At 35.3% G+C, this 16,335-nt stretch overlaps 2 protein-coding genes and 1 non-coding gene across 3 annotated transcripts; all 3 read right to left on the bottom strand.

The window, feature by feature from the left end:
* Positions 1 to 69: 69 nt before the first annotated feature.
* LOC141590917 (CRIB domain-containing protein RIC6-like) lies at positions 70 to 2,703 on the bottom strand. The gene is made up of 5 exons (XM_074411429.1): positions 2,427 to 2,703; positions 1,935 to 2,077; positions 1,725 to 1,828; positions 1,516 to 1,603; positions 70 to 781 (listed from the first exon to the last, which is right to left on the bottom strand). The coding sequence occupies exons 2-5, from the start codon at positions 1,990 to 1,992 to the stop codon at positions 354 to 356; spliced, it is 678 nt and encodes a 225-aa protein (XP_074267530.1). The 5' UTR covers positions 1,993 to 2,077; positions 2,427 to 2,703; the 3' UTR covers positions 70 to 353.
* A 10,184-nt stretch (positions 2,704 to 12,887) lies between these two features.
* Positions 12,888 to 14,824, bottom strand: LOC141590916 (glycolipid transfer protein 1-like). Its single transcript, XM_074411428.1, has 5 exons — positions 14,673 to 14,824; positions 13,914 to 13,969; positions 13,671 to 13,801; positions 13,446 to 13,581; positions 12,888 to 13,313 (listed from the first exon to the last, which is right to left on the bottom strand). The coding sequence occupies exons 1-5, from the start codon at positions 14,788 to 14,790 to the stop codon at positions 13,146 to 13,148; spliced, it is 609 nt and encodes a 202-aa protein (XP_074267529.1). The 5' UTR covers positions 14,791 to 14,824; the 3' UTR covers positions 12,888 to 13,145.
* Positions 14,825 to 15,790: 966 nt separating this feature from the next.
* Positions 15,791 to 15,864, bottom strand: TRNAI-AAU (transfer RNA isoleucine (anticodon AAU)). The gene has a single exon. It is a non-coding gene; the product is annotated as a tRNA-Ile (tRNA).
* Between the last annotated feature and the right edge of the window lie 471 nt (positions 15,865 to 16,335).

The raw sequence follows: 16,335 nt of genomic DNA, 5'->3' as shown, positions 1-16,335 counted from the left end.
ATATGTAGCTAGTACTCAATCATTCACTTCCCTAAAATTGATACTATAACAGACACCGTGCACTTACAGTAAAAATAAACAGAACAATAACTCGAGATTAAAAAGACTTGTTCCTTCCGAAAATTCAACATTGAATTGGATAAATCATACTACGAAAATAAATCCAAATACAGTAAACAAAAAGAAGCCGCAAATTCCTCACTAAGACGCTGATTTTGTTGGCTTTGCTAATCATCTATTAATTACTGACCATGACCTTCATTAACAATCAATCATACATTTGATTGGCATTCGATTTTTTGCTAGTGAGGAACTAAGCTCCGATCCCTCCCCTCGAAAAATGTCGTGTTTGTTCATTCTTCCTTCACCTCGTCTTCCTTTAGAGACGTCAAGGCCGAACTTGGAGCTCCATCGTCAATATACTTAGTAATAGACCCGTCATCTGATTTATGTCTAGACCCATGTCTCGAACCTTTCTCTTTTGACTTAGAAGTGGATGATCTAACTGACCCATCCTCGCTATCCTTGGACTTTTTTCTTCGAGATTTTTTAGGTATGTTGGGAAGACTTTGGGAAGACGATTCACCCCCTCGAGGGCTATTGGTACTTTGATCCTTTTGTTTGGAACGTCTCCTTGATGACCTTGTCTTTTGAGTCGGACTTCCAAGTGGGGAGTCTGTTGATCCTATCTTTGTCGATGATGGTTGTCGTCTTGATGACTTTGGTAAGGATGGTAAGTCTCGGCCTGGAGAGTCTCTTACGCTTTTCTTGGTCGTCGAGTCTGTTATAACAAACCATGGATGATCCAAATAATAGATTACGACAAAAACTTGTGTAAGACGATTTAACTTTAAAAAGCTTGAATCTCTTTGTGCCTTTTTTTATTGTTAACTCTCTTACAACAAACAAATGTAATCAAGACAAAATTCCAATTTGGAAAGACCCTCCGATAATGTTACGTGGTGGGACTCGAAATTTAGGGAAAACCCGAAAGGATTAAAATTGGAATGTCGTCTCAAAATCTCTAAAACTCGTCATAACTCATATATATCGTCCTAACGTAAAACAATCTTATTTAAAACTCGTCATATGATCCCAATTATTTGTCTAACGAGTAACGAATTTGCATGATTTAGGGGAAACCCGAAAGGATTAAAATTGGAAAGTCGTCTCAAAATCTCAAAAATTCGTAATATATATCGTCCTAACGTAAACCATTCTTATTTAAAACCCGTCATATGATCCCAAGTAGTTGTCTAACGAGTAACGAATTTGCATGATTTAGGGGAAACCCGAAAGGATTAAAATTGGAAAGTCGTCTCAAAATCTCAAAAACTCGTCATATATATCGTCCTAACATAAAACAATCTTACTTAAAACTCGTCATATATATATCATCCTAACGTAAAACAATCTTATTTAAAACCCGTCATATGATCCCAATTAAAAATGGCATTTGTCTAACGAGTAACGAATTTGCATGATTGATCGAGTGAGAGATAGAGAAACACGAACCTTGTGAACCCCAATCGGCCTCTTCGACATTCCTATTGGTGTCTCCATTAGATGAAGCATTTCCTGGAGTTGATTTGAAATCATCCATCTGTCAACCAGAAAGTATAAATGTTCAATTAATATTGCATTATTTAGACATGTAAAATAACAATATTGAAATTCAGTATCACCCAATATTGTTGTATTATGCATAGTTTTTATTAACGTACCCAGCTTGGAGAAGTTACGGATGGACCGTCCCATCCAATATGAGCTACATGCTTTACATCTGTAGGAAACCCTATCTGTATCTCCTTCTCTTCCTCCCCCTCCTCTAGGAACAATAACATAACAATCGTAATTAATTTTACGTACTATTCGAATTTGATTATCTTTCGATAATTAATTAACAATATTACAATGACATTTGTGAGACGTACCAAAAATCTGAGAAATGTATCTAAGCCCCTTCAATAGGCCCTTCATGTTTTTGCTCATAACCTAAATATACTTATATATATATTCTCTTATAGTTTTATTTGTTTGATGATCTACTCGGTCTTCAATCGCCCACATTCATAACCTAAATTCCAAATGAAGCAAAATTTCATTAACCAGAGAAATTTAAGCTATAATAATTAGTTAACTTGATCGAGTCACATGTATCATAGGCCAGTCTCAATTATAAAACCGCCTCACAATGAAAAATATGATTTTGTCATAATTTTAACCTAGGATCATGAATATAGTCTTTTATGACTTTGCTAGCTGAACTAGCTGATATCTGCCTATAATATAAATATTCATGAGATGCGATTTCCGTTGTTTGAGTAGGCTTTTAAACCGTGTTAGCTGAACTAGCTGACATCTGCCATTAATAAAAATATCCACGACTCAAGCTTAATAATAACATAATTCGAAATAATGCAAACCTCAATGGAAGATGTGAGCATATATCAACCATGATCATGTAACATAGCAATTAATAAAAGGAGGCTTGTTAAAATGAGAGGGCCTATGTTTGGTTCTTGAACAACACTAATTTGGAGGAGGTTGTAGAGAATTAACGAGAAAGGGATTATCGTATCGTAATTAACGTTTTATTAAGCCGAGACGAGGTTAATTAGTTTTAAGCAAAATGGCAATTATTTTGAACAAAAAAAAATTAAAAAGAAAGAGAATTAACGGAGGCCGAAGCTTTCGTTAATTAGATGGGCAAGGCTAATGTGTTCTTGCTAATAAACCCTTAATGGAGGCCATTCAATGGTCGTAATTTTAGCATTGTTTTGAAAATAAACACATTTTTTTGACGATCTATTTTAAGGCCACTTTTACCAAGTCGTTGATTGATTTAGATAGTTTAATATTACCCTCTTAATTTGCATAATTTGTGGATAATTTATAGCCAATAATCACATTTTTTAAGAGTTAGTAATACGATAAAATAGGATTGCTTGATTTTCTTATGTTATTCCTAAATTAAAAAAAATACATAACTTGTAACAAGACTCCATAATTAATGTTTTCTACTTAATATTCCGTGTTTATAATTTACGTTGTTTGGTAACATTGGCTAAAAAGTAGCTGAAATTGAAAAGATTGCTAAAACCAGAAAATGTACTTGAAAATTAGAAACTAATAAGGTAGCATTGTTAATTTTGTTTTAAAAAAATATTGTTATTATATACCGATTATTATTTATATCTACTAAAGCCGTAATATAAACGTGAAGGAATGACATTGATAATATAGTAAGATAAGATATGTGTTGTTATAAATAATTTATGTATATGTTAAATTTCAAAAATTTCAAAAAAAAAAAAAAAAAAAAAAAAAACTAACCAAAATTTAAAATGTTTAAATAGTATGAAGCAGAGATAAATCTTACGTTAAACGGTAAGAAAAAAAATATAAATAAATTATTCGTAAGTGAATTTGTCATAAACAAAATGTTTGGATACTAGCTAAAGATATATCTGATTTTTGTATTAAATGACCTAAAAGTACATAATAGGTATTAAATATTGTAAAATAAAGGCATAAAAAAGATAAATAAAATAAATAAATATGGTTTTTGATATACCTAATTTTTTATGTTTAAGACCTTATTTTTCTCCTTAATCATTTAATTCAATTATATTACTCCCTCCATTCCATTTTTATTATCCCCTTTTTTAATTTAGTATGATAAATTAGTAATTAATAAACTACCACTAATACCCCTAAGTTTTTAACTATCATTCACCCTATCAACATTATATTATCCCTCTTGTTCTTAATTAAAGGAATAGGGTAGTAATTTTATGCTATTTATTAAATCATTCTCAAAAAGGAAAGTAGAATAATAAAAGTGGGACGAAGGAAGTACACTAAACTAACCGCTTCTTCATCTTCTCCGACCAATCTTAACACAATTAATCAATACTATATATTAATTCCAGAAACCAAGGGACTTCAATGTAATTAAAGAAATCTATACAAATTAATTATACTATATAGTTTTAAATCGATAGCACCGTGTGATGGACCTGATAAAGGGACTTCAATGTAAATATTATATAGTTTTGGTTAAAAGTATAATATAAAGATGCCTTGATGAAGAATATTTATGGAAATTACATTAAATTAAAGTAATTAAATTTAGAAAACACAAGAATATAGTGATTTTCCTTAAAATTAACATGCCTCACTTATGGAATTAATTAGTATCATCATAGAATTATACATTAAATTAAATGTAGTAAAAATAATAGTAGCAGCAACGAGATTAATAAAATTAACGGTATTAATGTGGGAGTAGTGACAGTTATAATAATGATAGTGAGAGTAGTGAAAGTAACTACGAATGTAGTGAAAGTAACAGTGATAACAATGAGAAAAAGTATGAACAATTAAATAACCAATCGACTCACTGAAATATTTTATTTATTTAAATATAGGCCGGATAAAATTAACGGGAATAATGAATTTAACATTCAAAAAAATAGAGGAATTAGTAAAAGAAACAATAGTAACCACGGGAGTAGTGAACGTAATGATATTAAAAAAGAATGTTGTGAAAGTAATAATATTAATAGCGGGGTAGTGAATGTGTGTCATAATTTGAAAATAATTTTACATTTCATCATAATTACAAGATATGCCGTAAAAAAATATATTACAAATAGTAAACGTGTGAGTTAGACAACTCCAACATAGTTTATTTCATTGAAAATAAAATTTAACGGTACATAGAGGTAGCCCGGGCGAAGCCGGGCACCAAACCTAGTGTATTATATAACTGGTTGTATATACAACTTATTTAATGTAATTGAGCTTTGTTATAAAGTTATTGAGTTCTACTAACAAAATTATCGAGCTATTTAACAAAGTTATTGAGCTTAACAGAATAATTTTTAAGCTCAATAACTTTGTAAAATAGCTCAATAACTTGTAAAATAGCTCAACAACTATGTGTAAGAGTTCAATAACTTTGAAGCGGTTATACAATCCTACTATACAACTGGTTGTAGGATACTATTTGTGATCTTAACAACCCCCTTCCTATACCTATCTCAACCATCTACTCATCTCTATTCTCCTCCCTCTCTCCCTCGCTCCATAACCACCTTCCATCTTTCCCAACCAAAGTCTCTCCTTCTTTCCCGACTCAACCATCTCTACTCTCTCTATGGCCTCCTCCTATACAGACATATCATATTCTAATTTTATCCACTCTTGATGACCACTTTTGCAATAGGAGTTAACCAAACTAACTCAATTCTATCCGATTTTGGTCCTTCTGCTAATACAAGGTCTAGAACCTCTACAAGCCCCTACGTCATGAAACCAATGCCTAATCTGAGTACTTTTGAGTCGTTAGAGCAACTTTGTCTGGATCTTTGGAGCCAAATCCCAAAGATTAAAAAGTTAGTTTAAGGAATAACATCGTTGCTCATAAAAGGAAGCCTGTTTAGAGAGTCTAGAATGCCACTTTCATCTTTCCTCTTTTGGCCAAGCAAGCTCAAGGAGACTTATTAGAAGCCTTTTTGGTCGCTTTCTACTTCAGTTGGGGTTTAGATTATGACAGCTAACAAGTCCAGCCTTTCATAAATAATCCAAGAGCTTGGCAAATAAGGCAGAATGTTTTATGCTTTATGCTTTTCAGTTTTAGGCTTGTTGTTATTCCAGTTTGTGTAAGATATTATAAATATTTATTTGTACTCTTTTATGAGCCATTTGTGGCCCTTAGATGCTACTTATACGCACAAGGTGTAAATTCTTAGTTTATATAAACCAAGGAGCAAGAAGTTGTAACACAGATTATGTTGAATGAAAATTGAAACCTTTATTTCTCTAAACCCTACTCTTGGTTGTGTGCTTGAGTAAACCCTCTTTTATTTGCTAAGTGGTGGAGGTTTCAGCAGTCGTCCTTTGCTGTATGTTGGGATAGCCTCTAATCTTAAGTCTGTGCTTTGGCTAAGATATATATCCTGGTTACATTGTTTAATTCTTGTTCAAACACATTCCTTTGCATTGTTAACCTGTTTTTGCTATAAACATATTAAGCTTTGTATTTTAGTCCAACTTTCTCATCTTCTACATGTTAAAAAAGCTAAGCTGCTACTTGACTTAAACAAATTACTGAATAACGTCGACAATATGTAATGAATTTCCTAATTTACCTTTGTTGGAATAAAATCGTAACAACGGAAGAAAGACAGAGAAAGACGGAAAGGAAAAACAGTAAGAGAACTTATCGAAACAGAATAGCAGTGCCGTGGTAATGAAGCCACTGACTTGAAAACAATATCGGCACGACTCCGGTGGTTATCGCCTACACGCCGTATGTTTCCCAAGGTTAACACTGCAGCTTTCGTACTTGACCACTAAAGCAAGAAAGCTTTGGAACAAACAGATACTGTACCCGGAAGCACTCAGAAGCAACAGAAGGAGAGCATATTTGAGAAGAGAGAAAGAGAAGAGAGTATGTTATTGTGTATTCTGTGAAGTGAACAGCTCTATTTATAGGGGAAAATAGAGCTGTTACACAGACAAAATCACAGCAATTAAGAGACGTAATTAAGGGATTAATTACGCTCCCTTAATCTCCGTAATCAATAGTCATAAAAAGATTTGACTGTCACAGATACACTGAACCTGGACAAAGACCAAAAACACACACAGCCCAAAAAGAGAATAAAAGAGGGCCTTTGGCCCGCCCCGCGGGGGCTCTACCCAAACCCGAGCCCGAGCCCGGGCCGGGCCGGGCCGGCGCGCGCGCGCGTGTGTGTGTTTGGATCAGACTCACAGGCCCAATACTCTCAACAAAAGCCTCCTTGGTCCAACTCTTATCCACTTGGGGAGAGAGTAGATATATAAATATCACAAACTTACTACTCCCCACCGATGTGGGAGGAATGCAAAACTCAATTTGAATTTTTGGCTTTACCAAGCCATTACTACCAACAATCCCCCACTAATGGCGAAGAGAAAGCTAAAGAGATATTCCGGGTAAGGAAGGATTGGATACTTAAACGTTCAATGTCTTTCGACTTGAATTGACGTATTGGTGAAATGAGGCAACAACTTACTTTCAACAAGTGAATATCTTTCGATTTGAATTCCTCGTCGGACTTCGGTCGTTGAATTCCCCACAACACATATCATACCCTCAAAAATCTGTTTTATTCCGCGATTTCTAAGTGCAACGCTTTTAAGCCATGCGTTTACCTTGGTTTAGGTGAGTGCTCTAGCGAGAATTTACATATTCACACATAGATGGTGGCTGGGCCATCACACCCCCAAAGGTAGCTCAAGTGCTTCTCAGTAGCACTTCTCACAAGAGCTATTAAGGACAAAGTCCAACCTCTATAGAAAACACAATCCATCAAGTGCGTCTCAAAAGCACCACCAGAATTGGCTATGGATATCAAATGCCATAGGAATGAGCTATAGAGTCCATCAAGTATCACACTCAAACTTGACTTAAGGACTTAAGCCCCATTCCCCTCGACATATCAAGGACTACTTTCCTTGTTAACCCCTTAGTAAGGGGATCAGCAAGATTGCGTTCGGACTTCACATAGTCCAAGGCAATCACCCCATTTTTCAGGAGTTGTTTTACCACACCGTGCCTGATCCGAATATGTCGTTTCTTACCATTGTAGACATTATTCTTAGCAACACCGATAGTCGCTTTACAATCACGAGAGAAGGGAGACTGGTGCAACTGTCCCCCCACATAGGCACGTCTGCTAGTAGGTTCCTCAACCAATCTGCTTCTTGACACCGCCAACTCAAGAGCAATGAACTCAGATTCCATGGTGGAGCTAGCTATACAAGTCCTGCTTTTGCGGACTTCCACGATATAGCTCCTCCACCCAAGGTGAACACATAACCACTAGTGGAATGTATTTCATCATTACCTGCAACCCAATTTGCATCACAATATCCTTCTAAAACAGCAGGAAATTTACCATAATGCAAACACAAATCAATTGTTCCTTTTAGGTATTTAAGTAAACGACGAAGTGCATTCCAATGCTCGGCACTGGGGTTATGTGTATATCGACTCAGTCTACTAACAGCATAAGCAATGTCTGGTCGAGTACAGTTCATGAGGAACATCACACTTTCTATAATTCTAGCATATTCTTCTTGTGAGACACTATCACCCAAGTTCTTACACAAAGATATACTAGCATCATAAGGAGTTCTAGCAGGTGCAACATCAAAACTATTAAATTTCTTCAACACTTTTTCAACATAATGTGATTGACTAAGGGATATACCACTTGGGGTTTTCATAACTCTAACTCCAAGGATAACATCAGCTTCTCCTAAGTCTTTCATCTCAAAACGTGATGACAAAAATTGTTTGGTTTTATTTACAACAAATAAATTATTACCAAGAATTAACATGTCATCAACATATAAGCATATAATCACACAATATGACCCAAACATTTTAGAATAAACACACGAATCAGAATTGTTGGTTATATAGCCATCATCAATCAAAGTGTTGTGAAATTTCTCATACCACTGTTTAGGTGCTTGTTTCAGACCATATAGTGATTTTCTCAGTTTACACACCTTACTCTCTTGACCCTTGACCACAAACCCCTCGGGTTGCAACATATAGATCTCTTCATTTAGGTCACCATTCAAAAAAGCAGTTTTTACATCCATTTGATGTACTACAAGATCATGAATAGCAAATTTGAGCAACAAGAGTTCTAATGGTGGAAATTTTAGTCACAGGTGAGTAAGTATCAAAATAGTCAATATCTTTCTTTTGTGTAAACCCCCTCACCACAAGTCTGGCCTTGAACCTTTCTATTGTTCCATCATGTCTCATTTTCTTTTTAAAGATCCATTTGCTACTAATGGGTTTACTACCTTTAGGCAAATCAGTTAACTCCCAAGTCTGATTAGAAACAATAGAATCTAGTTCATTTTTAATAGCTTCTTTCCAAAAAACATCTATAGATCTCATAGCCTCATCATATGTTTTTGGATCATCTTCTATTAAAAAAGCAGAAACAAGCTCATCAAAAGCACAAATATACCACTGCGTTTTGGATAAGTGAAGTCTGATAGCATCAGTTCTGATGAAATCACTCCCGTAGCTCTTTTCAACTCTGGGCCTTTTGCTCCTTCTTGGTTCAACTGCATGATCCATAGAAATACTAGTACTCGCATGCGTAGAACTGTCAATAGGGTTAACATGCACAGTAGAAACAACAGGAGCATCGGGTAGTGATACTGTTTCCTTCTTCAAAGGAAACACCTGCTCAAAAAAACTCAAAGATCTCTAGCCTCGATATAGACCTGTCACTTAAAGACATGAACCTATAAGCAGAACTGTTTTGAGCATAACCGATGAAAACGCAGTCATAAGTCTTAGGTCCAATGGTTGGCCTCCTAAAGCTAGGTAAGCCTACTTTAGCCAAACACCCCCACACTTTAAGGTAACTTAAGTTAGGAGCATAACCTTTCCACATCTCATAGGGTGTCTTGTCTAGTTTCTTATGAGGTACCCTGTTAAGAATATGACAAGCTGAAAGCACCGCTTCCCCCCACATATCATCTGAAAGGCCAGAACTTAAAAGCATAGCATTCATCATTTCTTTCAAAGTTCTATTTTTTCGTTCAGCTACTCCATTCGATTGAGGTAAGTATGGTGGGCTCTTTTCATGTATTAAACCATTTTTCTCACAAAAATCTACTAAATAACCGAGCCATACTCTCCTCCTCGATCGGACCGACTCTTTTAATCTTCCTATCAAGCCGATTTTCTACCTCACTTTTGAACTTTATAAACATGTCCTCAACTTCACTTTTATTTCTAAGCAAATATACTTTGGTATATCTAGAAAAATCATCAATAAAAGTGACATAATAATGTTTACCACCTCTGCTCATGGTGTTTTTGAAGTCAGCTAGGTCGGTGTGAATTAACTCAAGAAGACTCGTTTGTCTAGTTGTAACAGGTCTACTAGGTTTCTTAGCAAATTTGGCCTCGACACAACTAGGACACTTCTCAAGAGTTTCTGAAGATAACGAAGGAATAAGCGACATAGATTTGAGCTTTTTAATCGAATCAACATTCACATGACCTAATCTACCATGCCAAACATCAATAGACTCAATGATATAAGCGAGAGTAGAAGCATTATTATTAATGATAGAAGAATCAACATTCAAAACAAATAAACCCCCACAGAGATAACCCTTGCCCACAAAATCCCCATTGCGCGACATTACAACCTTGTCGGCCTCAAAAACAAGTTTCACTCCGACTTTGTTTAGCAAGACACCAGACACGAGGTTTCGACGCAAAGTAGGAACATACAAAACATTATTTAAAGCAAGAGTTTTCCCGAGGTTAGTTTGAGAAAGATCTTGCCTTTGCGGTGATAACAAAGAGAAGAGGAGTTACCCATGTAGACACATTCACCATCAAAACATCTTCAAATTCAAGAAAGAGATCCTTGTTAGCACAAAGATGCCTTGAAGCCCCGTATCCGAATCCAATCACTAGCATTTGCGACCAGTTAGCCTCAACCACTACAAAGAAAGAATGATATCATCCTTTTCAAGAACATTAGCTTCAAAGAAGAACTTTCTTTTGAGGACACTGATAAGCTTTGTGACCCGATTTCCCACAAACATAGCAAACCGATTTGGTTTCGGATCTTTGAGGCGAGTTTGGTGAACTTCCCTTGACCAGCTTTCTTGGCATTCGACCCTTGGATTGACCCCGACCAGCCTTTAGCCTTTCCCTTACCCTTGAACCTATCTTCTTTTGAAGACCCACCAGTTTCAACAAGATTGGCTTTGACAGTAGTAAGAGAAGAGACAATTGGACCGACTTATCTTTCGAGACGATTAGCTTCTTCAGTCCTCATGTGGCCTACTAGCTCTTGAAGGGACAAATCTTTCTTCTTATGTTTCAAATGGTTCCTATACTCATTCCAGAAAAAGGAAAACTTTTCTAGCAAAACATTAGCCAAGAAGATTTCATCTAATTTCATTCCCTCATTAGTGACATCGGCACACAAGTTCTCATAAACATGAACTTGCTCCATAATTGGTTTGTCATCTACCATTTGAAACTCAAGCCACTGCCCGACAACATATTTTTCTTACCCGCATCGTCATTTATATTTTTCTCTAGCAATTCCCATATAGTCTTAGCAGGTTTTATGGACCGAAAATAAATCAAAGAGGGTATTCGACATATGAGTAAGGAGATGGAACTTAGCGCTTTGTTATCCTTATCATGTTTCTTAATAGTCTCCTCATTCGACTTAACAAAGATTAGACGAAGGTGGGGTAGATTCTACACTAGCAATGCAGTAAAAATGGCGGAGGGTCGAAAAATAAAACATAGTCGATTTCTAATTGTTCAAAATACATAAGCAGTTTCTGAGACCATCTTTTGTAGTTCATACCGTCTAAGGGTTCCAATTTCGACAATTCAGACAGGATTTTGTTCGAGACGGGCCGGACCGGCGCGCGTGTGTGTGTTTGGATCAGACTCACATGCCCAATACTCTCAACAAAAGCCTCCTTGGTCCAACTCTTATCCACTTGGGGAGAGAGTAGATATATAAATATCACAAACTTACTACTCCCCACCGATGTGGGAGGAATGCAAAACTCAATTTGAGTTTTTGGCTTTACCAAGCCATTACTACCAACAACCTTTCATCCCAACTAGAGGCGGCAAACAATGACACGACTCGAAAATACGACATGAACCCGACACGAAGTTAATGGGTTTGGGTTGAGCCTTAATGACCCATTTATGTAAGTGGGTCGACACGAACACGACACGAGATTTAATTGGGTCGGGTTTGGGTTGAGCTCTCTAAACACGAACCCGACACGAATGACCTATTTACTAAATTAATCCTAATTTTTCTTGATTTTCCATGATAAATATACTTACACTTTCCAAATATAGACAAAACACGAAAACACGAGACGAACCCGACACGAAATTAACAGGTTAGGGTTGAGGCTTGATGACCCATTTATGTAAGTGGGTCGACACGAACACGACACGGAATTTAATTGGGTCGAGTTTGGGTTGAAGGGTTCGTAACCCGTTTACATGTGACACGAAAACGAACTCGACACGACCCGATCTGTTTGCTAGGTCTAATCCCAACCCAAACATTTCAATCAAACTATCGACATTTAATTTGATAGACAAATCAAAACTAACAACTAATATCGAATAACAAACAATTTAAGAACCTTAGATTTGATCCACGAATCGAAAAACATTAAACTCATTGACGGAAAACGAATAGTTTTTTCTAAAATCAAAACAATGAATTACTAAGTGAATGATTATTAAACTTATCACATAAAATGAATTGATTTTTAAAAAGAAATCAAACGTCGAATTATTGATCATGTCAATGTAACTAATCGACTTAAAACGAATCAAAGTCAAACGAATCGATATTAAGTAACGGTCAACTTTAAATAGTCATAACTTAAGTTATAGACATGATATTGAAGTAATTCCAAGTGAAGGTGATATCTTATCCTCTTACCCTTCTAACGGTAGGTCATACGCCCCCTACAGACAAGAAACAAGGGAGATATAGCCGTTTTACGAAAATGTAACGGTGCAGGAAAACTTTCAACATGGAACGTACATACACATCTAGACCTAGACTTGAATGTGAATAGTCCATCCATGTCCGAGCTTAGAGTTGGACGTGAATGGTTGTCATAACTCGTAACTCGTAAGTAAGAGATTATTTGCCAAACTGTACAGAATTTGTTATTTGTGTATACCAATATAAGAAGCCCAGTTACGGATTGAAGCAAGCAAGTTAAAGACTCTTTATAAACATATGAAATCTCGGAAATTTTGCTTTTGCTGATGTGGGAAAATTTTGGCAGTCCGGCCGGAGTGTGTATCGAAAAGTTTTGTTCTCGACATGCAATGGAATCAACCTTAAGAGTAAATTTTCCATAAATATTCAGATGTAATTTACAAATTTTGCAATGTTGCAAATGAAAGGTAATTGACTCGGAAACTCGACCATCTATTGCAAAGATGTTCGCAGGCATCACTTATCTTGAAAATACTGCTTGAATTTGTAACTGAAACTCGACCATCTATTGCAAAGATCTTCGCTTCAAGGAGCTTTGAAGTCATCAACCCCGACACTTACCAAGAACTTATGATTATCTTCAAGCACTGGTGCAAACATTTTGCATAGTTTATCGATCTCAGCATTTACTTCGCTACTCATTCCTACCGACTCCATAAATTTCTTTCTTTCCGGTACAAGCTTAATAAGCACCTGCTTTTTTTGAAAAGAAAAACATTGATCCATTAGTCATATAATGCCTAATTCCCGTTAAGATATGAACCGACTTAAAAACTGACCCGTTTGACAGGTCTACTTCAGGGTATGATTAGCGCGATTACATACCTTGAATGTAGAGATAGCAATCCAACCATGCCATTTCTTAAGGGTTTTCTTGTAGGAATCTTTACAAGCCTGTGACATTGACCATTCAGGATGCTCTAACAAGTTGCTGAAAAAATGAACCATAAAATCCATAGCCCTGAAACATTGTAATATGATTAGATAAAGGATTAGAGACGGATTATCGACCATTTTATTATTTACATAATATAAATGGCAATCACAAACCTGTTCAACCAGACAAATCCATTTGTACAGCTTGATGTACTCCTAGCTACATTACTTTGAACCTCCTCTCTTGTTATGGTGTACAATTCACTGTATTTTGACGGGTTTGAAGCAAATTTGGATTCCAATTTCTTAAAAATGAGAAAAACAAATAAGTTAGACTGGAAAGCGAATAAGCGATATGTATCACCAAGACAAAACAGACTGTATCAAGATTCATAAGTGCAAATAGATGGTACTTACCAAAATGTGATGCGCAATATCAGCCTTTATGCATGACATAGACGGGCCAAAATGGTCTGAAATCACGGTATCTATTTGTAAGAGACTCAAGTATGTAAAGAACTGAAATCATAACTTAAACTGATTGAGCACAGGTTTCATATGCATTAAACGATTTGTGTATAGCTTGAAATTGCGTAGATAAAGACAAGGGCCGAGTTAGATATATAATGCAGAAGGCAAAAAATTTCATATGTTGATTTAACATGTTAACTAATCTCAAATCATTGTTTTGCAACATCTTGCATCATCTACCCTTAACAATTTTCCGAACACCAAATCAAACATTAATTAAGACCTAAGTGATACTCCTATCATATGTAGAGTCGGCAAACAATGACACGATACGAAAACACGACACAAACCTGATTAAAACTAGTCTACCAAACATTTATGTCATTTCACACAATGTCAGCTAATTTCAGTATAATCAACCATTTTTTAACAATGTTGAATTTCCAGCTAACTTTTCAGCTACATGTTAGGTTTCAGCTGTCTTTTCATGTACCAAACAAATCATCTAATCATTTGTTTAATTTTAATTGAAATACGCCTCTTAAAAAATAAAAAGCAAAAATATAAATGAATGACACGAAAGGAGTAATTTTTAAAAATGTCGTTTCGAACAAAATCATTGATTATTGGTTTGAATAGTTAACAGAGTAATAATACTAGTATTTATTTGTGAAGATTAGTAGTTGAGGAGCATATACGGTATACCTATAAGAGGCAAGAGAAGTTTGCACAAATCTAAGAAAGACTTGGTGAGAATATTCCCCTCTTCAGATTTAATATGCTTTACTGCATCCAATGCATCAGTAAACACGTTTCCTTCCATTCTTTCACTTCACTTCATCCAATTTTCTAACAAAGTTTGTAGCACCAAACCTCAAAAATAATGCACCTCATCTACAACATCACAATCCATAATAATTTACATATTGGCCGGAATTTGCCATTTTGTATCCGATCATTCTTACAAGATATAATGATTCATTAAATTAACCATAGTGATTCGGTTGTATATGTCTGACCCCCTGAATTTAAGCAATCAGGGTAGCTGAACAAATAATGCAATAAGGAAAATTCGAAAATGTTAATGTAAGAGTTTACACACTTGGGTATCATAATCATAAGCCTTCAAGTAAATGAGTCCTTCAACATTGGAAGAATAGATTTTTTTTGTTTAATGGTGTTCAAGGCCAAACAAAAGGGGCAAAGTTGAAAGAAATTATCGAAAATGGATCCATGTAGGACAGGGAAGAAGTCGCTAAGCCGTATAGCGACTTCATACCCAAGTCGATGTGGCACAAAGTGACTTTACCCCAAAAACACAAACTTTTTGTAAAGGGAAAAAAAAATGTACTTGCTGAAACAAATGATCAGTACTATCAAACAATCATATTAAATCGAAATGGCGACTGAAAAACAAATCACAATCAAGAAATAAAAGAAAAAACACCTCAATACTCCGTATATAGTAGATTACCTGAAATGGTTATCGAGTCGAAATGGATAAATTGAAAAGTGATAGACAATAATCATGTAGAGATGAAATATGAATAGATGGTAAGTATTTAGAATAAAAAATATGCACGTAATATGTTTAATTTACGTGTTATTAAGAAGCAAAAAAACAAGTGATAGTGATGTTAATAATAAGGAAGGAGAAGAACAAGTTGAATTACCTGGAATTGAAAGAAATAGACGTAAATAAATACAGAGATAAGAGAGGGAATTCTGAAAGACAGTTAGGGTGTTAATCAACAGCTTTTTCGCCATGCATTTTTATACTGAGACGATGTCGTTTTTAGACGGTCGTTGACTTTAAAAAAAAGTGGCCTATGCAGGTCTCGAACCTGCGACCTTCGCGTTATTAGCACGACGCTCTAACCAACTGAGCTAATAGGCCTGCTGATCATTTCTTTTAGATTTGTTATAAATACCTTTTTCCATGGAATGTACACACATTTTGTGGCTGAAGGAGAGAGCGGTATAGAAGATAAATCCCACGACTTTGTAGGAGATGCTTGTTTAGCCAAATATTTATGCAGTAAGTGGATTATACATCTGATGTAGTACATCAGATGGTATAGTTTTTGAGCATTAAGATAAAGTTTTTGAGTTTTATTATAAAGTTTTTGAGTTTATTTACTTAAACGTTAATCTCAAAAAGTTACATTATAACTCAAAAAAATTACATATAATCTCAAAAAAAATTGATTTTTGGCATCATAAAACTAAAATATTATTTACAAACTCTATAGTACTCGTGATGTACTATCCTTTTTCTCATATTTATGTGATATCAGCTTGTTTAGCCTGATATTAATTTTTCTACTATCTTTCACAATGATTTTTCGTTTGACATAGTCGCTAATGT

This window comes from Silene latifolia, chromosome 7, assembly GCF_048544455.1.
Source record: "Silene latifolia isolate original U9 population chromosome 7, ASM4854445v1, whole genome shotgun sequence".
Lineage (NCBI taxonomy): Eukaryota > Viridiplantae > Streptophyta > Magnoliopsida > Caryophyllales > Caryophyllaceae > Silene > Silene latifolia.
The sequence above is the reverse complement of the archived record's forward strand: the minus strand, read 5'-3'. Positions and strand labels throughout refer to the sequence as shown.